We start from the raw sequence: 24,063 nt of genomic DNA on the forward strand, positions 1-24,063 counted from the left end.
CAACCTGAGTTTGCAGATTAATTTATAAAGGTATATTTCTCCATCATTTCACATTAAAATCAAGAAAACACTATTATTTCAAATTTCAATACCTTAAAAATAGAATTTTTGCATTGACATTTTTAAGCTCTGAGTTTTAAATATTACTGATTATCACAATTCCTCTCATCCACAGATCAAAAGGCAGCACTGGTAAACTTGACAATGTCATACAACCTTAAATGTTAAGAAGGGTCAGAGGCTTGGTTAAATATTTCCACACGGTATCTACAGGCCCTATTCTTATCCTTCCTTCCCAAGAGGAAAATGAACTGGGATTAGGCACTTAGCCAGTAGCTGCCCGTAGTATGACGTGTTGGCACTAATAATTAGGATGCTTGAACCATGCACGTATGTGTTTTGATTCAGTAATGTCAGGCCCAAGTACCCATTATTTTTTTAAATTTTAAGCCTAAGTAATAGTAATATTTTCATGCCAAGTTTTGACAGCTTAATAATTTGTATTCTGGAGGGGGGGCTGTAAACTACCACATTTATTTATTTAAAATCTGAAATGCCTTTACACCTCATTAAAATACAAGCTAAACCCACTTGAACTTATTAATGATGCTTGTTGATGACAAAGAAAAGTGATCTCAAACCCCAAAACCATGATTAATGTTTACTGACCTACAGAACTAGAAAATTATATTTCCCTGTCTAGTATAATAAGAATATGATTCTCTGTCGCTTACAAATATAATTTGGTAATTTATATTTAAAAGTATCCAATGGTCCCATATGGATTAACAACTTCTATTTACCAATTCTGCATTTTACAATTTTCAATAATTATATTTTGACCCTGGCTGATTACATGCAAATTATCCTCAACGCCATCATGAATAGGCTGCAAATAATGTTAATGATAGATTTCAATATTGTTCTAGTTCTCAAAACCTCAAAGCAATAAGCTAATCAATAAATTATTTGTAGAACCCTATTACTGAAGCTACAGTGGTATCTTCTTATATGGTTGAATCACAGAAAATATGATGAGGTCACTGTGTAAGTATATGTTATACCAATGTTTCTCACACAGTGGTATATGTACACCACTAGACAGCCCTGAGATGATTTTAAGTGGAGTGCTACATGGATGAACAATTTCTCTCTAATAGTTATATATTTACTTTAATGTTTATTAGAAATAATATAACTAGTACATAAAATGTGGAATATGCTCAAAACAAGGCTATGTTTAAAAATATAAGGCTGAAAACTAAGGTTAAAAATAATTAAACAATGGCACAGGATTATGTATATATGAAATCAGAAAGGTGGTATGCGACTCACATTTGGTAAACACTGTTTTAACAATTTCATTAGCCAGTATCATTTCTGAATGCTCATGGTAATAAGCCACATTATAAGGGGGTTTTCCTTACTGCTGCAAATTCTGTTTTTTTTCTAGGACAAATATTCCTTAAAAACTTGTGTTTAGGGCGCTGGGTGGCTCAGTTGGTTAAGCGACTGCCTTCGGCTCAGGTCATGATCCTGGAGTCCCTGGATCGAGTCCCGCATCGGGCTCCCTGCTCAGCGGGGAGTCTGCTTCTCCCTCTGACCCTCCCCCCCTCATGTGCTTGCTCTCTCTCATTCTCTCTCTCTCGGGTAAATAAAATCTTTACAAAAAAAAAAAAAAAACTTGTGTTTACATTTATTTTAAGAATATAAATTTGAAAGCATTGAGTAAATTTAATTTACTTTAAAAGGATTCACCAAAATGGTAAAAATCTTCAGGGGCATTTGAGGGACATGCTATTCCTACAGAAGAGAAAAGATTACAAAGGCACATTACATATTATGGTTATTGTTGCAGCATTTAAACAAAAGCGATCTAAATCATCATTATCACTAATTATTAACAGACAATTATAATATTCTTTCATAAAAAAGAAGGTACGCTTGTGCACTAAGTGCTCTTGATTCTGGAACCACCTGCACGTAAGTGTCACTAACATGGACCCACTGGCCTGTTGATTCACTGTCAGGTTCTTTCAAACCTAACAAGACAAAAAGAAGTATAATTTTACAATAAGTATGTTCTTATTCTACATTATAAATAACAACACATTCATCACAAACTATATTTATCTAATGCTAGATCTTATTGGTGTGTTTCTTGTGTTAAACATCTTCCAAAATCAACTAACTCTTTCAAAGCAATACTGGCATCACTTCACTTTAAGTATCTAGTGAAATATTAGATAGACTTGTAAATATTTATTTGTTTAAGGAAAAGAATCATTTTCACTGAAATAGAAAGAAAAAAAACAAAGTCAGCTTGTTGATCCATAGGCAGAGTCTGCAAATTTTCAACCCCAACTCTATTCTGAGGACCTGATAGGTCTTCAAAATCTTTTGGTGTTAAGTAAAATGCCACTCCACCTCAATACACAATGACTTAGCACCCTGAAAAAGTGTGTCACTTCACATCATCTAGAAGGGTACAGTCTTATGATATTTAAGGTTCTTTAAGATTATCTAAGTACTCTTAAAAGTATTTTTCACTTAACTTTAACAAAGTGAATCCACTTGCAATATCCATGAAACAGCTTACCTCTTCCAGAAAAGGAAGAATACATTCATTTGTTTTTAGGAATAACAAAAACTCAGGATGCCATACCAGGTACATATGTCTTTCCAGTGATATGCTCCAATAATTTCCTGGAGGGTGTTCTCACTTTCACATAAGCCGTGTAGTGACCTCCCCTCATTGAGCCACTATGTTCCACTACGCCATAGAGACCATAGAGAACTTTATCTCCCACACTTACATTCTTTTAGACAAAGAAAAAACTGGAATTAGTAATTAGTGAAATATTATAATAGGGAAAATTAAGTCAAATATATGTCCTGCTTAAACTAAGAAAAAATGCACTGTTAAAACAACACTGAAATGTGTTTCCACATGTATTAGCCTGGCAAAATGCAAAAGCCTGACAACATTCTCTGTTGGCTGGGCTGTGGGGAAAAGAGTATTCACACACATTGCCTGTGGGAACACAAAGGGGTACAATCCTATGCAGAGGTATTTCATGTTATCTAGCTGAATTACACAGGTATTACTCTTGGGTTTATCAATCCTATTTGTAGGATTCTATCTTACAGGTACATTTGCAAAATGTAAAAAGACATACTATTAGTTATTATTTTGGCTCTTAACTGCAGGAATATTTGTAATATCAAAAAACTGGAGACATGGGGATATAATGTACAGTACATGGGATATAGGTAATAACACTATAACAATTTTGTATGGTGACAGATGGTAGCTAGATATATATCATGATCACTTTGTAAGGTATATAAATGTTGAATCACTATACTGTATACCTGAAAATAATATAATATTGTATGTCAACTATACTTTGACTAAAAAGAAAATGGAATAAACCCCCAAAAATCAGTCCCCATTAAATTGGGGACTGGTTGAATAAATTATGATGCATTGAGTGTTTTTTGCTTGAAAAATAGAGTGCAGACTATCTCAAAATACTGCTATGAAATAATCTCCAGGATATAATGTTAAGAGTAAGGTAGAAAAAAAGGATACATATTGTAAGATGTGATTATTTAAGAGTGAAGATGCATATATGCATATCTATCTGCTTGTATTTTTAAAAATTACAGAAGAATAAACGATTTTTAAATGGCTTATATATAAAGGGAGGAAAGAAGTGGAATGGACATGGAGAAGAAAAGCTATACTTATTTAAATTTATCTTGTTTTATACATTTGATACATTTGATTTTGGAACTATATAAATATTTTATGTATTTAGTAAAATTTTAAACATTTAAATTTAAAAAGCAATCCCTAAAATGAAAATATAAAAATTAAACAGGTGAATAATATATTCCAGTTGGCAGCATAATCATTCCACTAAGGTCATGTCAAAAGAACCCAGAAGCCTGCTTGAAGTGGCTTTCAGTAGCCAACTATGGACCCATTTATATTCCATTAATATATTAGACCACGAATAAAAAGAAAAGTGTAGTAAGCTGAAACATATTTAATGTGTTTCAATCCATAAATTAATAATGGTAAATTAATTGATCATAGTTTAAGGATGCCACTGAATTAATTCATTATTCTGAACTGGTTTGGAAGGGGAGTAGGTAAAGAATCAAACATTTATCTAGCCTTTTCTATAAAAACTATATTATAAGATAACTAAATAGATAAACGAATTTCTCTCTGTACAGAAGTGCTCCAGTTGGGGCGCCTGGGTGGCTCAGTTGGTTAAGTGTCTGCCTTCAGCTCGGGTCATGATCCTGGGGACCTGGGATTGGGTCCCACATCGGGCTCCCTGCTCGGCGGGGAGCCTGCTTCTCCCTCTCTCTCTGCCTGCCACTGCCCCTGCTTGTGTGCTCTGTCTCTCTCAAATAAATAAATAAAATCTTAAAAAAAAAGGGGGGGGGAACTGCTCCAGCTAATCAATGAAGAAGGAATGACAGATTTAAAATATCACCATTCTGTAATTCTTAACGAACTTCTGGATCTAGCATTTGAGCATCACTGCTTGCTAATATCACAGAAAGAAAGATAAGTGGCATTATGTGCCACCTAATAAAAAAACAAAACAAAACACGCCCTGTAAGATAGCCTTAGCAGGGGGAACAAAAGAGCATCAAACCTGTATCTGTTCAAGCCTCTTAAGAGCCAATTATCTATTCAGAGGAAATAAAGAAGACAGGGGAAGAACCATCAAAATCTAAACGGAAACTACCAGAAAGATGACTCAGTTTCTTAAATAAATTGTGAGGGAGAGAAAGGGAAAGGGATGGGAGAGGGGAACTATACATTAAAAGAGACTAAAAGACATTATCCAATCATAATGTGTAGCCCTTACTTGGATACTAATTCATTTTTAAAATATCATTTGTGAGACAACTGGAAATATATACATTAGATGATATGAAGGAATTAGTGCCGATTTTTTGTGTGTGTGTGTGTGAAAGTGGTATTGTGGTTTTATGTTCTTAAAAGGGAGGAGGAAGTGATTCTTATCTTTTATAGATACACAGAAAAATATTTATGAATGAAATAATGCTTGATATTTCCTTCAAAATAATGTGGGAAGTAGTAGGTAAGCATGTGGATATGGCAGGACTGGCCCTGTACCTAAGGTTTTAGAGCTAGGGGATGTGTGCTATATAGGTTCACTGTACTATTCTGTCTACTTCTGTGTATGTTGGAAATTCTCCATAAAAAGTACCTTTTAAAAATGTGTTTTTATAAATTTAGTACAAAGCTTGTTAAATTTCATTTTGTTTACCACATTATCAAATTCTATGAATACAGAGTGTTAATAATTTTGATAGACAGTGCTGGTATTCTACAGCAAATAAATTGTACTCACCAAATAGTTGCTTTTAAGCTATTTTTGTTTGATTCATCAATGTATGGAAAATATTAAGTTCAATAAGTATTCCATTACATACCACAAAACCTAGACTGCTAACCAATAATCATGAACAGAACAATATGTTACCCCATAACATATGTGGTTCCCTGAGGGAAGACAAAGTCATTGAATTCACCTACACAGTTCTCACATATAAATACAAGCAATTATAAACCAGTCAGCTTCTATATCTAATTATTAAAGTATTATCAATTTTACAGTATCCTACTCAGCTAACAAGTACACTATTATCAGTAGTGTGCATGATATAGCATGAAAAACAATGCACTAGTATATTGACTCACAAAAGAGAATGAACTCCACAACTGCTAAAACTATTGTCGATTAAGCACGTCATTCACAAGGAACAGGAGAGGGCACAAAATCTGCTTACTTCTCTCCGCAACTATCTGTTTCTAGTAGCACTGACAAGCAGCATTGATTTTCCTGACCACCACGCTAATGGTTCACACAGCTTTTCAACTGTCCCTTATTCTGTCTCCCAAAGGACAAAAGTCATATTCAGTGTGTTACATGTTCCACGTTACGGATTTAACTTCACCAACTATAAAATTCCCTTTCAGAGAAGCTGAATGAATGAATGAATGACCTAATACTTTTAAGCATAGTATTTACAAGTCAATTAAACATCTTAATAACATACTATACCTTACAAGTAGCAGAACAGAATGGTGCTAAATCAAGTATAAGTGGAAAATCTACATGTCTGTTTACTTTTCGAAGACTCAAGCCAGCCTTAAAAAGACCAAAAAATAATTTTTAATGCAACAAACAATTCATCTACGTCATTGTTAATAAAACCAAAAGAGGAATCCTAGAAGTTAGTTTTTTTAATAGCTATAAAAACATGACTACCGAATAGTCCAAAACTGACATGTAAGTTTGAGACTACTGATTAGTCTGTAAATATTTCCTTTTAAGGGCATGCATTCTTTCTGTAAGTTCCTAAATTGAGATGTAGTACCAAATATAAAATAACTGTGGTACATCATGAAATCAGCTTCTCAGATCTGACATGACCCTATCTTGCTCAGAGTAACTGCACATATACACCCTTCACTAGGCATTCTCATGTAATGAGACACAAGACATCTGCTTCTGCTGTCCACAGCCATTTCACTTCCACTGAGTTTCTACATTCTTGGCTATCACAAATCAAGAATTTAGGGGCACCTGGGTGGCTCAGCCATTGGGCATCTGCCTTCAGCTCAGGTCATGGTCCCAGGGTCCTGGGATCAAGCCCTGCATTGGGCTCCCTGCTTGGCGGGAAGCCTGCTTCTCCCTCTCCCGGCCCCCCTGCTTGTGTTCCCTCTCTTGCTGTCTCTCTCTGTCAGATAGATAAATAAAATCTTAAAAAAAAAAAAAAAAAAAATCAAGAACTTAGTCTAATTTTTTTGTGGATATGGATGGGGATGTATAGAGAAAAATCTCTTCCTGCCTACCTACGACCCACCTGAAATGTTGCAGATATATAATCAAAACTCCTAATCTTTTCCTTGAGATTTCTTTCATGGGTTTTATACTTAGAAAATCTTCCCCCAGGCAACACCCTCAGGTCCCCTCCCTCCTTGGGAGTTTTGTACTATCACTTTGCTATCACTCAATAAACCTTGCTTTGCTGCCCACCAAAAAAAAAAAAAAACAAAAAACTTCCTCCCAGAGGTCAGGTTAATATTCATTTAAGTTTTCTTCTAGTCTTTTGAAGATTTGTTTCATACAGTTAAAATATTTATCTGAAAATAGTATTGATACATGGTATAGAGGGAAGCTTTACATTTTTTATTTCAGCTCTTTTTCCTAAATCCTTTATCAAATAATCTACCCCGTGGGGTGTCTGGCTGGCTCAGCTGGAAGAGCAAGCGACTCTTGATCTTGGGGTTGATCTTGGAGTCATGAGTTTGAGCCCACATTGGGTGTGGGGATTACTTAAAAATAAATAAACTTAAGGGCGCCTGGGTGGCTCAGTTGGTTAAGCGACTGCCTTCGGCTCAGGTCATGATCCCAGGGTCCTGGGATCGAGTCCCGCATCGGGCTCCCTGCTCGGCAGGAAGCCTGCTTCTCCCACTCCCACTCCCCCTGCTTGTGTTCCCTCTCTCACTGTGTCTCTCTCTGTCAAATAAATAAATAAAATCTTTAAAAAAAATAAAAAAATTAAAAAAAAATAAACTTAAAAACAAAATAATCTACCACTTTCCCAACTGATTTGAGATTATTCCTTTATCATAATAAGAGCTTTAAATAATACTCATGTTTTATTTATTGACAATCTTGACCATACTGTTTTAATTATACAGTTTTATTTTTAAACTGGTGTCAAAAAAATCACCCATTCTAACTTTTTCCAAAATGTTTTAGTATTTCACTTATTTACTCTTTCAGAGGAACTTTAAAATCATTACATCAAATGCAAAAATAAAACAAAAAAACCCCACATAAAAAAAAACCAGACAAGGCATTGGATTAAAACTAAGCTGAGAGGAAAACCTGACACATTAAAAACATTTAGGTTCCCTCTCATTGTAGAGTCCCTACATTTGCATTTTGTAGCCCTTTTTGCATTTAGTCCAAGCCAACCATGCCCAGCCCACTTACCCCTATCACTGGGATCCTGAGAGCTCAGAAAGCTATGTGCACTTTGTTATTTCCCTGCTTCTAAGGATTCTTAATAAACTTTATTTTTCATTCTCTCTCTCCCATACACGTGCGTGCACGCGCGCACGCGCGCGCACACACACACACACCCCTTAGGTTCCTACCACCTAAACCACCAAATACAGTATCATGAATTAAACCATTTTATTTAGAAAAGTCTTGTAAGCTATTATGGATAAAAAAAGCAGTAAATCCTTTATGACAAATTTTTAAATTAAACAAGTTACTGTCTAATCCTTTGACAGCATTTTACAAGATGTAGGGTTCTGCAAAACATATGACAAAATTACTACAGTGCTACTAAAGGGACTTTTACCTGATGGAATCTTTTAAGATGGAGAATTAGGATAGCTGGAACAGCAGAAATGAGCAATTGCTTCCTGGCATTAGTATAAACTTCTGCTTTCTTTTCTGCATAAAATAATAATAATTTTTTTGTAAAATTCCATTTTATACATTATATACCACGTAACAGAGTTAACGTTTATAAAGAAGCATCATACCATATTTTTGAAAATGTTAAAAAAGAAATTAGACTCTGGTGACAAGGGTGCCTCTATACTACTTTCCAAACTCCACTGAAATGAAAGGGATTTTTTTAAAAAGGACACACTTACAAGAACAAAGAATAGGGGAGGTGAAACTTGCAACAAAATTTTGGGAGCTGGGAAGCAGATGGACTATAGCGACTTATGTCAATGCCCTCCAAAGACCACCAGAAACAGACCTGTAGTTGAAAAAAATGGGTCATTACTCACTGTAGTGAAAGGAGATCACCACAGGGCATTTCAGTAAGAGGTTGTTAGAAAATAGTTGGGATGGGATTTGAATATGGCCAACAGCATATTTAACTTGGATTAATGTAAGGTGGTATTTCTTCCTTCTCCCATCTAGACATTTCTTTAATTACTAGTGTATTAAACATGTCTTTATTCTGATACTTTGATACCTAGGGCCTTGCTGACATTATAGGGAAGGCTTCAGCCACAACTAGCAAATTCCTAGATATAATAAACAATGTAAGTGTGCCTCTCATATGCAACCAACCAATCCAAAGCCTATACTCAACCACCTCCTTTATTGGGCTCTGATACACTAGGCCACTATCCATCTGCCCTCATCACACTAGGGTCAGGTACTATACAACTAGAGACAGCCCCCATGCCCCAGAGCCCACTGAAATTATTCAAAACTAGTCAATCCTAAACCTTGTTGATTCTAATTCCTTCCCTGGAAACTACAATAAAGGCTCTTGTCCATGTCTTCTCCTCACTCCTTCTGCCTCCTGACCAACCCTGGTCCTTCCCCATGTGGCCCTGCATGGCATGGCTTAGTGTTCTCCCTCCTCTTCAGAACTGTATGTAACAAACTAGCGGCAACCATCTCCTGATCTATGGGCCTCACCACAATTGAATAATTATAAAGCCTGCATTTTGAAACAACTAGTCGCTAAGAATCGGAGTATTCTCTCCATATCAAGGCTACAGATGTACCAGGGAAATTTCTTCTGGAAAGATTTCAGACAGCTAGTACCCCGAAACAAGATTCTGTGGATTTGCATTTTTCAAGGCAGAGATGGGTACTTCCTGTTCAATTTACTTCATCAAAAATCGATTTAGAAGTCCAGTCACCATCTACAGTGCTGAGGTACAACGATGAAAAAGATAATTCCTGCTTCCAAGCAGCTTACGTGTAGGCACAAGGTTCTCAGGTTCCTCTATTTAGGATCTATAACCCGCTAGTCATTGACTATCAAATACCCTGTGAATACTAAGAAAAACAAAAACCTAAATGTTTACCTGGGGAACCGGTTTCCTTTTGGTACCTCTGCTTCTTTTCAGCACAATTCTCACACAGAAGCTTGTTATTCCCCATTAGTAATTCCATAGATGTAAACTGGTAGAGACAGGACTGAAGTGAGCATTCTTTAGAAGTAGTTACATAGCTCTGAGAAAGGGTCTGAAAAGCATTTGGGGGGCGAGGAGACAGCATATGTTTCTCCTCTGAAGAACATAAACTATTTGGAACACTTGGTGGCTTATTCTCTCTATCAAAATCTCTATCTCCAGTTACAGGGCTGCTCAGATGAAGTTCGGAAATAGCTTCAGCCACTCCCTTGTCACCAGTGCCAGGCTCGCTGGTGGGTGGTCCAGCTGCTGGCGGCTGGGGAGAGGGGGCATGCGGGTGCACACAGCACCCACGGCTAGACCTCAACAACACAGCCTGCTCAGAAGCACTTTCGGATTCTGAAGCCTCGCTGTCTGCATCAGCGCTACTTTCAGAACGGCTGGCCTCTTTCTCACTGCCATCGGTGGGGCTTTCAGTCAGAGCCGACTCGGTATTCGTGATGCTTGCAAATGCTGGGGAATCCCCGTTCATCTCCAGGTGCTCATTTTTCTGGCATATGACGACTGCTCTATCTTCTCCAGATGACAATTTTCTTACACATTTTCTGCCATGAACTAGTTGATTCTGTGTTTTCAGAGAAAAGAATCTTGTGACCTTACTGAAAATAAATGCAAGTCTTATTTACACGTTCCACAATTATTAAATAAATACTTTTCCTAGACCCTCTGAAATCCATTTCCTAAATCTACCTAAACTGCAATCAATAGAAGATAGAATAACAAATAGTTCTAATTTAAAATTAATCTTTATACAAGAAACTCACAATAGCGGTTACTTATCTGTGGAGAAAGAAGCAGGTCTTTGTAGAACAGAGCTGAGGGAGGCTTTTTAATTATAAACCTTTGTACATACTCTCTGGAGTCCTGCCACTTCAAGAGCATTGTAACAGAAAAAGCTAATTCTGATAACGTATCAATTTGCTAAGTTAGTACAAATCATATCACATAAAAAAAAGTTTTTGAAAAAATGAAGTGCAAATTTAGATTGATTTCTTTAAATTTTTATGGGACAATTCAACAACCGGCTATGTCCCTAGTGAAATAATGGGTCTAGACAATGGTCATCAGTGACTGGTAACATCAAAGATTAGACATCAAATATTACATGCATCTCCTTGGTGGAAGTATACACCGCCAGTTAAAAGGTTTCTTGCCAAGGGGCGCCTGGGTGTCTCAGTTGGTTGAGCATCCAACTCTTTTTTTTGTTTTAAGATTTTATTTATTTGATAGAGAGAGAGAGACAGCGAGAGAGGGTACACAAGCAGGGGGAGCAGGAGAGGGAGAAGCAGGCTTCCCACTGAGCAGGGAGCCCAATGCAGGGCTCAATTCCAGGACCCTGGGATCATGACCTGAGGCAAAGGCAGACGCTTAACGACTGAGCCACCCAGGCACCCAAGCATCCAAATCTTGATTTACGCTCAGATCATGATCTCAGGGTTGGGAGATCGAGCCCCATGTTGGGCTCCACACTGGGTGTGGAGCGTGCTTAAGATTCTCTCTCTCCCCCTCTCTTTCCCTCTGTCCCTCCCCAACCCTCAAAAAATAAATAAATAAAATTTTAAATAAATGTTTTCTTGCCAAAAGTCAAATAATAAAACTTGAGCCTAATTAGGCCTTTAGATTGAACTGCCTTAGAGAGGAAATAAAAGAAACAAAGAAATCTGTTAACACCATGGAAATGCAATAGCAAGATAAATTACTATTGAATGTGGGAATGTGAGAAATTACTGGGAAAAAAAATGACCCAATCTCTTCAACAAATACATTGCAAAGTAGGGGAGAAAGGGAGGGGGAAATCTGTAGATTAAACGAGACCTAAGAGATATGCAATTAAGAGATGGCAATCAACTGCAATCTATAGATCTTTTTTTAGATCCTAAATTCAAGCACACCTTAGAAAGCAAAAACAAAAAAGGTATTTATGAGACAACTACAGAAATTTAAATAATGACTGGATGTTGGTACTATTAAAAAGTTATTAATATTTTTAGGTATGATGATGCACTGTGGTTATGTCTTTTAAAATAGTATTTACCTTTTATATCAGAATTATTTCAAAATAATATGAGATGGGGAGGGGGAGAATGTGGGATAGCTACAGATAAAATACGATTAGCCATGATCTGATACCTGTGAATCTGAGAAATAGGTACATGGGAGTTTATAACACTACCTCTCTACTTTTGTATATTTTTGAAACTTTTCTTATTAAAAAGTTTTTTTAAAACAGATGTCTCACAAATGCATATAATCTTACCTTATCTTTAGATGAAGACTGGTTCTTGGTGGCTCTGGGTTCAGAAGTATTTTCTATAGTAACAGTGTCACTGTACTGATCATTATCTGTCGCCTGCGAACTTCTATATTTACTCATTCTTCCCAAAAGTACCGGTTTTGAAACCTATATAGATGCCATGTACATAACACAAAACTTATTTAGGAAATGAATTCTGGATATCACCTACTTTTTTGAATTTCTAACTCATGTGAAATTAGATAATTTCCTTAACATTAATTCTCAAACTGTAAAACATAATGGTTTGAAATCCCTGAGAGTAAGAACTATATCATAATTTATGCATATATACACAAACCCCAGTATCATTTACACTCTATGAACTCCATTATCATAGATAAAAAAATGATTCTCAGATAATGTGATAACATGCTCAACAAATGTCTAAGTATATGAATGAATAAATGCTCTTCACAAAAGACTCATTATGAAGTTTTTTTCTCCTTACCCTTTCTTCTATTATAGGAAGTGAAATATCAATAAAGGGATCGTTCACAGAGGAGATCTTAAAAAGAAAACATATTGAGAAATTCAGTTAGAATTCTAATATAGACAATGTAGTTTTGTAAAGTCTTAAAGAAATCAAACTCCCCAGGCAACTTAGAATTTCAAGTTTAAAAACATCCCTGGAACAAACAGTGATTTTAATTGGGTAGAGCAGCACATATTGTTAATCAAAACAAAATATCCCAAAGCCTCAATAAATGCAACCCAGTTGAATTTTATAATATTGCCAATACGACTAACTTATAATATTCAAAGTAACTTCTAAATTAACTGTGTTTAATAAAACCGATCAACTAAAGATATAAACATATTTTTGGTGAAATTATGCCACAACATAAATCAAATAGAAGTATTAAAAACAAAAACAAAAACAAAAACAACCCAGAGCGCTTGACTGTGTTTTGTAGCTTCTTAGGTGAGCTCTGTTTAAAAAGATTCTCTCTAGCTTGTGAGACAGAAATCAACTTCTATGTTGAAAATACTAGAAATTTAAGTAATATCATGTTGATAAATGCTGTGCTTCAACATGACAGGCTAGAAGGAGATGTAACATATAATCCTGATTTTATAAGACTAGAGAGAAAAGAAAGGTACTCGATAATCTGGGACAGGAAAATGGACATAACGACTCTCCATTTTATGATTAAAATCTAACAGAAGTTTACACCTATCATACTCTAAGCCATACATTTTCAGAAATATTCCTTACCAAATAATTAAAAACCTATAAAAATGTTTATGTGTTTTAAGTTGTTGTTAAAGTACAGATGGCATTCAAAATAAAAATTATCATTTCATTCAAAGATGAGTCTACTTTAAACAAAACTTCAACAAGTTATATAAATGTAAACTTTAACTAAAATGTGGTAGATCACCCTAAGTTATTAGAATCATACTTTAGGGCAATGCATAGTTATATGACATAGTTATTCCCTTCCCAGAAGTTTCTCTTCCATTTCAATCCAAACAAGTACCTAACACATTGCAGAACACTAGAGGAGGCTAAAAGAACGTCACGGGTTTGTTGAGAGGAAAAAACACTTTAAAAATGATAAATTATGTTCTTCCTCTGGGAGTGAAGGATATATCTAACGACTTTTAAAATCTATTACGTAGTCATCTGTCACTAATAAAAATAAATGCTGATGATTATATGTGAAAGAAAACAACAAATGATGATTGTAATCTATTCCATGTTGAAGTGAATTCCAAAGCACCTACATTTGCACATTCTTCACACATGACTGTGCTAGTTAATTCACCAATAAAGATCCGATCTATGAAGTTCATTTTCACACCTTCTCTTCCATACGCTGTAAAAATAATACTTTTTAATGCAAAAAATATGTCAACCATCAACCTAACAATGTAACATGCTTTTTCTCTGTTGATTCAAAGGAAATCTGAGTAAGATAGATGTCCAATACATTTAATACATTTTATCGTATGATGTTATAACGTCTTTTTCTCCTTTACAATTCTGTAGAGAAAATTTGATTATCAACTACAGTAGTCTCCAAGAAATAATGAACAGTTCTTAAACTTGAGGCAAAATAGGTAGACCAATAACCACTGTTCAGATCATACCTCAACTGCTCCCATTAAACCCTTTAAAGCCTCTGTACCTAACGTAGAGGTAGACAGAGGGATGAAAAAGATTATGCTTTTAGGGCTACAGATGCCTGGACCATAACTATGGAAACAACAGAGTAGTAAAAGACAAGTAAACATAGTAGAACGTAAAGAATTAATTTGGGCAATTAGTAACATTACATACACACACACACACACACACACACACACACGTGTGCGTTCAGTATAAAATGGTAAAATTATTGTGTTTGGGAAATATTTATAAATCAAAGAAAATCATGCCTGTGATTTGCTTCAAAATAATCAGGAGTTAGGAGAACATAGATAAAACATAATACACCATGAATTCAATGTAGTTTAAGAGGGGTGAGGAGTACACGAGGTTCTATCATACTATTCTCTCCATTTCAATAGATGTTTAAAACTTTCCACAGTAAATTATGACAAAAAATATATATTAACAAACCTCACTCCTCTTTCAAACTTCTATCCTTTTTGGATCTCTAACTTCAAATTTTATTTTATTTATTTTTTTATTTTTTAATTTTTTTAAAGATTTTATTTATTTATTCATGAGAGATAGAGAGAGAGAGGCAGAGGCAGAGGGAGAAGCAGGCTCCCCACGGAGCAGGGAGCCCGATGTGGGACTCGATCCCAGGACCCTGGGATCATGACCTGAGCTGAAGGCAGACGCTTAACCAACTGAGCCACCCAGGCGTCCCTCTAACTTCAAATTTTATACAAACAACATTTAAAGTCATTTCAAAACATTATTTGAAGTATTGAATGTCACAGCCAACTTATAGACATATCAATAAACATCTTTTAATATAATGATAACTATTTAGAAGTTACTAATGTAAACTAAGACGTTTCATTAAGAAAATTGTACAAGGGATTGAAAATAGAAAAGATTACACAAAACTGGAAGGAAAGAAAAACTGGGCAGTTATTCTAAACATACACTAGATGGCACTATCTCAAAACAAACAAACAAACAAAAAACCCCAAGCATACTTGAGAATCCACATTTTAAAACATCTTGAACCCTTCACATGAAACTAATGTAACATTGTGTGTCAACTATACTTTAATTAAAAAAAAAAAATCTTGAACCTTTCACTGCATATAGTTTGGTCATGTACAATCACAATATGTATGTTTGTTTATGAATTATAGACAAGTAGTGTGTATATATAATACCACAAATAAATCGAAGTTAGAAAAGAAAATAAATAAAATGCAAAAAATATTTTAAACATTTAAAAATGATGACTTTGTACCAGCATCAGTTAATATCTGAAGACAAAATATACAGTTAGGACAAGGTAAATCACTCATATCATGAGCTGTAAGCCCACACTTAAATACTGATAATTATAAATAATCAGCTTTGATTAGATAATCACTGGTTTTGCCTCATACTTTGGCTGATGAAGAGTCGACACTAGAAGTAAAGTAGACATGTATGTTTGATTTAGTACTCTCTCCAACCAATCTTTGGAACACTTAAGCATTCTGACTAGTTAAAACTGTATAATACCCATAAATCCACTTATCCAAGCATAGGTCAACTGCAAAATGACACAATATGGTGAAACGGAACTCCCAGCGAGGCTGCTGCTTTCCACAACCTTTCAAGTCTCCCTTAGGATACTTCACATTAGGGTTATCAGTGTCAGTCTGTATAGTTGATACTAGTTTTAGTTTTTAAAGTTCACATGGACGCATTCTAACATCTTTCTATGACCCAGTAGACTATCTTGGCAGCCACTGGAGTAAGTACACTCTCCTTTTAAGGCCACTGCTTTACAGAATTAGTTCACATAATGCTCAGTTCTTTTTCCCCTGAAAAGAAACGTACAATTTTCTTCTAGGAGAAAGTTTTAACAGTGAATGAATCAACATACCTTTGACTTTTTTTCTAGTATCATCATCAGCAGTTTTAGTAGTTGGGTTGTTAAATGCTTTTAGAATGCTAGCTTGTATTCTCTATAAAACAAATAAGAATTTCGTAAGAATCCATATTTGAATGTATTCTTATAGGTTTAGAGTAAGTTCTCCCTCTTTTCCCTCCTCTCCCACACTCTACCACTCTGTCCCTAAAATGATGTGTCATTTTAATCAGGACAAAAAGTAACACAGAGACCATGTGGAACTTCTTATCTATTGAAGAAAAAATTTTACTATATAAGAAGCTATTAAACTGGTCACTATGATCTTCACCTAGATTATATATATTCCTATATGAGTAAAGTCCAGAACATCAAATAATTTCCACAGCAAGAAGAATACCCCAAATCTTGATCAGTTATCCTTTTATTTGAATTCAGTTGTCAATAATGATTACTAGTATTAAAGTCTTTAGCAGCTCTAAGGAAATGACAAGATCTATATGTTTCCATAGCTCTTTATATTTCAGGAAAGATCCAATATCACAGAAAACTTTCAGAATGAAATAAAATCAGATTCCAAGAATAAAGACATTTGAGCTAATAAATTATCATCTTTTATACTAATTATGTCCCTCCTTAGTGGATGAATTTAATCTTCTCAAATTCACATTTTTACAGTGCAGTGAGAGAAAAGCTTGTTAAAAAAAAAAAAAAAACTTCTGGAGGATAATTAAGTAAAGTCTTAATCACAGGTTTTCATAGGTGAGACCGCTGTTTGACCTGGACTTCCTGAAAATGATACCTAATTCTGTTCTTAAAAAAATATTATATTAAAGAAAAATGAAACTCAAACTGCAGACTTGCCAGAGAATCATAAAAGTACTACATATCAGAATACAGACACTTTCCACTGTTCAGAAAATTCACAGCCTTAAATATTTAAATCAATTGAATAGAATAAAAACAAATTAAGCAGCCACATCATAAATTTAGAAAAAGAATATCAAAGCTAAACGAAAGTAAATAACAAAACTCAACAAAAGAGTTAATGAAGACAAAAGTATATAAATTGAAGAGACTAATAAATGAATCAAAAGCTGATTTTTGGGTGGAGGATAAATAAACTTACTAGTCAATCTTAATCAAAGTAAGGATGAAAAAGCATTAACATCACACCTAAGAAAAAGGAAACCGCTAACAAAATTAAGGATATTTTAAGTAATCATGAGAGACTACTTTGCTCCACTCTCATGTAATTACATTTGAAAATTCAGAAAAAATTAGATAATTTTCCAGGAAATGAGTTCCAGAAGAGAGAGAGTACCTTCCAGCTTTCATGGGGTAGGTGAATGGGCAGAAAGAGAAGAATGGTGTTACACAGTAACTCCGTACAAAAAGTTCCAAGCCCTAACTTTTCAGAGGAATGCCACTAAACATATGTTCCAGAGCATAAAAAAGGGAAGCCTCCAAATTATTTTCATGAAGCATAATATTGGTATCAAAGCTGACAGAGAACATATACAACACACACCAACATCACGTATGAAAAAAATTCTAAATAAAATACAGAAGCACATTAAAATAATACACTATCATTAAGACTTTTGTTCTAGTAATGCAGGGATATTAGGAAATCTATTCATACAAGCCATCATATTAATAGATATAAGAAGCAAAACATTATTTAAGATTAAATTCCTTGATTTATTACTATTATTTAGTAGGACTGTATTAGTGTTCTAGTCAATGCATTTGATAGAAAAATAAATCTGAGTATAAAAATTATAAAGGAGATAAAATTATTTGCAGATGATATGACTTTTTACTTGGAAAAACCAAAAGAACAAACTGAAATGAAAAACTACTATAAATAATAAAAGAATTTGATATGGGGTATATAAATATAATGAAGTCAATAGCCTTCACACAGACAAACAAAAACCAGTTAGAAGCAATGGAAGAAAATGCCCCATTTATAATAACAACTAAAAAGATAAAATAACGAATAAACTTAAGGGTTGTGTAAGATCTAAATGAGGAAAACTTAAAAACACTACTGAAAGACACAAAAGAAAACTTGATCAAATGGAAAGACACACCATGTTCTTCAACGGGTCCTAAATAAACATTTCAATCTTGCCCCCTAAATTTATGAATTTAACATAATTCCAGTAAAAATAGCAATAGGTTTTTTTTTTTTTTTAATGTGAGAGATTGAAGGGGGAGATTAGTCCTAAACTAGATATGGAGGAATAAATAAGAATAGCAATGAAAAATCGGTGGGGGAGAACAGGAAGTGTAGTGACAAATGACTGGTCCCACTAGATTTATTAAAATGCATTAAAAAATGGGCAGAGGACCTAAAGAGGCGTTTTTCCAAAGAAGCCATACAGATGGTAGACAGACACATAAAAAGATGTTCAATATCAGTAGTCATCAGGGAAATACAAATCAAACCTGCCACGAGATATTACCTCACACCAGTCAGAATGGCTAATATCAAAAAGACAAGAAATAACAAGTGTTGGTAAGGATGTGGAGAAAAAGGAACCCTTGTGCACTGTTGGTGGAAACATAAGTTTAGTGCAGCCACTGTAGAAAACAGTATGGAGATTCCTCAAAAAATTAAAAATAGAAATACCATATGATCCAGTAGTTCCACTAGTGGGTATTTTTTTAAAGATTTATTTATTTACTTACTTATTTGAGAGAGAGATAGCAAGAGAGAGTATGAGCAGAGAGGAGAGAGAGCAGGCTCCCCGCGAGCAGGGAGCCCGATGTGGGGCTCGATCCCAGGACCCTGGGATCATGACCTGAGCCGAAGGCAGATGCTTAACTGACTGAGCTACCCAGGTGCCCCTCACTAGTGGGTATTTACCCAAAGAAAACAAAAACACTAATTTGAAAAGATATATGCACCCCTATGTTTATTGTAGTGTTATTTATAATAGACAAGATATGGAAGCAGCCATGTGTCCATCAATAGATGAATGAATAAAGAAAATGTTCTAATGGAACATACAATGCAATAATTACTTGGCCATAAAAAAGAATGAAATCTTGCCATTTGCAAAAACATGAAGGAACCTGAAGAGTATTATGATAAATGAGATAAGTCAGACAGAAAATGATAAATATCATAAGATCTCACTTATATATGGAATCTGGTACAGCACTCTGGAAAACAGTATGGAGGTTCCTCAAGAAGTTAAAAATAGAGCTACCCTACGACCCAGCAATTGCACTACTGGGTATTCACCCCAAAGATACAGATGTAATGAAAAGAAGGGGCACATGCACCCCAATGTTCATAGCAGCAATGTCCACAATAGCCAAACTGTGGAAGGAGCGAGATGTCCCTCAACAGATGAATGGATAAAGAAGATGCAGTCCATATATACAATGGAATATTACTCAGCCATCAGAAAGGATGAATACCCAACTTCTACATCAACATGGATGGAACTGGAGGGTATTATGCTGAGTGAAATAAGTCAGAGAAAGACAATTATATGGTTTCATTTATATGTGGAATATAAGGAATAGCATGGAGGATCATAGGGACAGGGAGGAAAATCTGAATGGGAAGAAATCAGAGAGGGAGACAAACTATGAGAGACTCCTGACCCTGGAAACAAACTGAGCGTTGTGGAAAGGGAGGTGGGTGGAAGGATGGGGTAACCAGATGATGGGCATTAAGGAGGGCACATGATGTAATGAGCACTGGGTGTTGTATGCAACTAATGAATCATTGAACACTACATCAAAAACTAGTGATGTACTATATGTTGGCTAATTGAATTTAAATTAAAAAACTTCAGTGCCTTCATCATATTAATTTAAAAAAAGATTTCACTTATATGTGGAATCTAAAAAACAAAATGAACAAACAAATAAACAGATTCTTAAATTCAGAGAACAAACTGGTGGTTGCCAGAGGGGAGGGAGTAAGAGGATGGGCAAAATAGATAAAGAGGATTAAGAGGTACAAACTTCCAGTTATAAAATAAATAAGTCATGGAAATGAAAAGTACAGCATAGGGAATATACTCAATAATATTGTAATAATGTTGTATAGTGACAGATGGTGACTATACTTATGGTGAGCACTGAGTAATGTATACAACTGCCAAATCAATGTTGTACACCTGAAAGTAATATGTCAATTATACTTCAAAATATTAAAAATTGAGGAAAAAACAATAAAATGAATAAACAGACTGCAGCATAAAAAAAGAGAGAGGGAAAGAGAGATGCAATTCTGGAATGTGCTCTATAGACTCTTTGCCCTTGGAAAGGATAGGGTGGAGTAAGATGATAAAGACGATGATGTTAGATTTTTTTTTAGTCCTTTTCAAAGGGAAGAAAGTGTATCAAGAAGGAGGTCCCACCAGCCACTAATGAAGAAATTTCATATGTAGAGAAAGTCTGTGACTGATGCATGAAAGGAAGAGAAAATATGCCAAAGTTTCCTTTGCAAGTTACTATTCCAAACAGAGAATAACAGAGCTTAAGGCAAAATAGGTAATATGGAGATCCAGACTTTCATTTTGAAATTAATAAAATGTGGTTGATTATATAAAGAAAAATGCATTTAAACCTTCATAATTTAAAGTATGATCCTAATAATCAAAAAGATAAGCAAACAGAATCAAGGGCAAGTTGAGAAATAAGCCCAAATACATATGAAAAATTAGTATAATTAGGGTGTTACCAATTTAGCGGGAAAAGCATACTATACAGTGTGGATAACCGTAGGATAGTCAAATGGGAAAAAAGGAAATATTCTGGGAACAGGATAAACCTCAATAGATCAAGATTTAAATCTAAAAATGAATTATAAAGTACTAGGAGAAAACATGGGGAAATTCTTTTATAACCTAGGAGTGGGAATGCCTTTTTTAACCATGACTCAATATCCAGAAGGCTTTTAAAATAAAAGACTGTTAAATTCAAAACCAAAAAATTTTTAAACTTTTTTACCTAAAAAAAATATGCTGCCAAATTATAAGCAAAATCAAGACACAAATGACAAACTTGGAAATATATTCTCTCCCTAGTATACAAAAAGCTTTTAGAAATCAGCAAAGGATCAGAACTCAGCAGAAAAAGGGGTAAAAAATAGGCACAGAGGAAAAGATATTCAGCTTCATTCAAGGAGAAATGTATACTAAAACCACCCTGAGATGCATTTTTCTACCCAGCTGATTGGTAAAAATTAGAAAGTTTGACAAAACAGTCTTTTGGTGGTGCTGTGGGGAAAGAGACTCCCTTACATGGCATGTAGCTAACAGAAGTGAAAATTGTATGCCTATGGAGGATATCAAAATTACAAATGGATAGATCATTTGATCCAGCAATCTCATTTCTATATGTATGCAGATATACTAACACACATGCAAAATAACACAAATACCTTATTCATCACAGCATTATGCATAAAAGCAAAAACACTGGAAACATACATATAAGAGAGAATCACTAAGACACTGGTTTGATATCTTCAGGTAAAAAAAAAAAGAGAGAGAGAGAAGCTTCCTATCTTCTGATATGAAAAGACTGTTACAATTAAGTGAAAAAAGACAAAACTGCAAAACTGCAGAAAGTGTTCATATAGTATATGCCACCTTCTGAATAAAGAAAGGAGAAAAATACACACACACACACACACACACCACCACCACCACCACCACCACCACCACCACCACCAAAGGAGAGCATAAACAAGAAAGACAACATAGTTTACGGGCAACAGCAGGGCCAATGCATAAGAGAGGCAAGAGAATTCCCAGAAGCACAGTTAGTGGGAACTCCAGAACGACACCTGTACATCCAATGTGGGAGGCAACCAACCCATACTGAAGCAGTGAGACCAGGAGACAGACACACTGTCAACACTAAGATCCCCTCTGCTACTGTACCATGTTTTAAATCTGAGAACAGAATATATGGGGAATGAGCTGCTACCGTCCTTATTCTCCCCATGCTCTGCTGTGGATCAATCAGAGTATACACATTACCTAACCCAAAGTCGTTCTGCTCTGACCTATTCCTGAGAGCAAAGAGGTGGGTCATGATGAACTCAGAAGCAGAAAATACGGAGCAGACTTTAACGTTTTTGGACCAGAGAGCTAGCACCTGGTCTCTCCTATAACTCTGTCAGTTGCTTGGAGAAGCATGGCTCAGAACACATTCATGACCTTGCCCACTGACTTCCCCCAGAAAGAACTCTTAGAAATTCTGGGACGCCAAAGCCAAACTATGTTCCAGAGATTCTCTCAGTCCCTCTTCTTTTGGGAGCCTTCATCCAATAATGACAAAAGGTTTGTGCTTGCTAACCAGTTATGCAAAACTAAACAATCTAATTGTTTAAGCATACACAGATCGCTCTCAAAACTATAAGACAATGAAATGATTACTGTAAAAGTAAAAAAAAAAGTCGTTCCCTCTGATGAGGAACACATGTTTGAAAAGAAAGAACAGGTGGCTTCTATGGCACTAAAACATTCAATTTTTTTTAACTCTGGGTGTGATGGTGAGGAAGGTTTCTAGTGGTAAATGACTTTTCTTTATATTATGCTTTAAACGGTATATATATCTGCATACATTCTTCTGTATATAGGATACATTTCATGGTAAGTGTCTGATACCTTCCCCCAATAGTTGTGAAACTGAGTTTCATTTATTAACCGGCCTAAGATCAGCACACTATATTTCCTAGAACTGCTCACTATTCTCTTCAAGTATATTTTGAAAGTTGATGCAAGATTCAAAAACTTAAATATATACAAAGTAGGGTATAAAAGTAAACATACAGCAATCTGTGCCATGTCATACTATCTTGAAATATATGTGAAGAAAATCAAAATCATAAAATATGTCCCAAAAGCTATTAAATAGTGAAATAATCTCCAATTCAGACACAATAAATTTGAAAATTGATATAATTCAGATACTGTCTGAGCTAAAGCTGACTTTTATACCTTTAAAAAAGAATTGATTGAATGAAAATAAATTAGAATGGTATGAATTCCATGCAGGAGAATGGACTTAAATAAAGATTCCAATAAATACCATATTCACCTGTAAATATTTAGTATAACTGTAAAAAGTCTCTCCAGCCAGCAAAGATAAAGAACTCTAAACCAAGTTATAAGTCTATAAATTTATTTTACAATTTGAATATTTTACTAATTCAAACATGACTTTCAATATGATTTAACGAGTCTTTGCCATTTCCAGAAATGTAAACTATAATATCAAACTCTTAAAAAGGAATAAAAACAATGGAGTTGTTTAAATTATTAACTTTTAAACTATTAGACATTTGCTTTTTTATTGTATCTTAGCCACAAATTTATATTCTCTAAACTGTTAAAGGAGTTAATTAATAGGTAATTCATCAAGTTGAATAAAATAAATGAGTTTAGGTCTATCTACAGCCTCTCATTGTTGAGAGTCATTCTTTGAACCATTTAAGTTAAAAAAAAAAAAGAGAGACGCGGCACGTGCACACACGCGCGCACACACACACACACACACACACACTTTGGCCAGGAAGCTGCTAACAACTGCAGCACATTAATCAGTTAGCAGTGTCAAGGTTCAACTATTTCAAATCTCCACCATAAACTTCTTTCAAAAATAAGAATACATAACACTCATGGCTTAACAGTCAGCTGAGACAGTCTGCCTTTAAAATAGTCCTAACCAATAATGCATCAGTGATGTATCTTTGGAAA

At 35.0% G+C, this 24,063-nt stretch overlaps 1 protein-coding gene across 6 annotated transcripts in view; it reads right to left on the reverse strand.

Annotated features, from left to right (window-relative positions):
* Positions 1–1,718: 1,718 nt before the first annotated feature.
* The window catches only part of USP45 (ubiquitin specific peptidase 45), a 69,307-nt gene continuing 46,962 nt past the window's right edge, over positions 1,719–24,063 (reverse strand). For 2 of the 6 annotated variants that reach the window (XM_034991594.1, XM_034991593.1), the window contains 9 exons: positions 16,337–16,418; positions 14,055–14,146; positions 12,775–12,831; positions 12,288–12,431; positions 9,923–10,595; positions 8,440–8,534; positions 6,120–6,206; positions 2,666–2,819; positions 1,719–2,042 (listed from right to left, as the gene is read on the reverse strand). In XM_034991594.1, the coding sequence (XP_034847485.1) occupies positions 1,912–2,042; positions 2,666–2,819; positions 6,120–6,206; positions 8,440–8,534; positions 9,923–10,595; positions 12,288–12,431; positions 12,775–12,831; positions 14,055–14,146; positions 16,337–16,418 (1,515 nt within the window). In that variant the 3' untranslated portion in view covers positions 1,719–1,911. Of the gene's footprint in view, positions 2,043–2,665; positions 2,820–6,119; positions 6,207–8,439; positions 8,535–9,922; positions 10,596–12,287; positions 12,432–12,774; positions 12,832–14,054; positions 14,147–16,336; positions 16,419–24,063 lie in introns of those variants that run through there. The other 4 variants (XM_034991596.1, XM_034991597.1, XM_034991595.1 and 1 more) reach the window with 3 other exon arrangements.

This window comes from Mirounga leonina, unplaced genomic scaffold (assembly GCF_011800145.1).
Source record: "Mirounga leonina isolate KUSES-001 unplaced genomic scaffold, KU_Mleo_1.0 Mir_53, whole genome shotgun sequence".
Lineage (NCBI taxonomy): Eukaryota > Metazoa > Chordata > Mammalia > Carnivora > Phocidae > Mirounga > Mirounga leonina.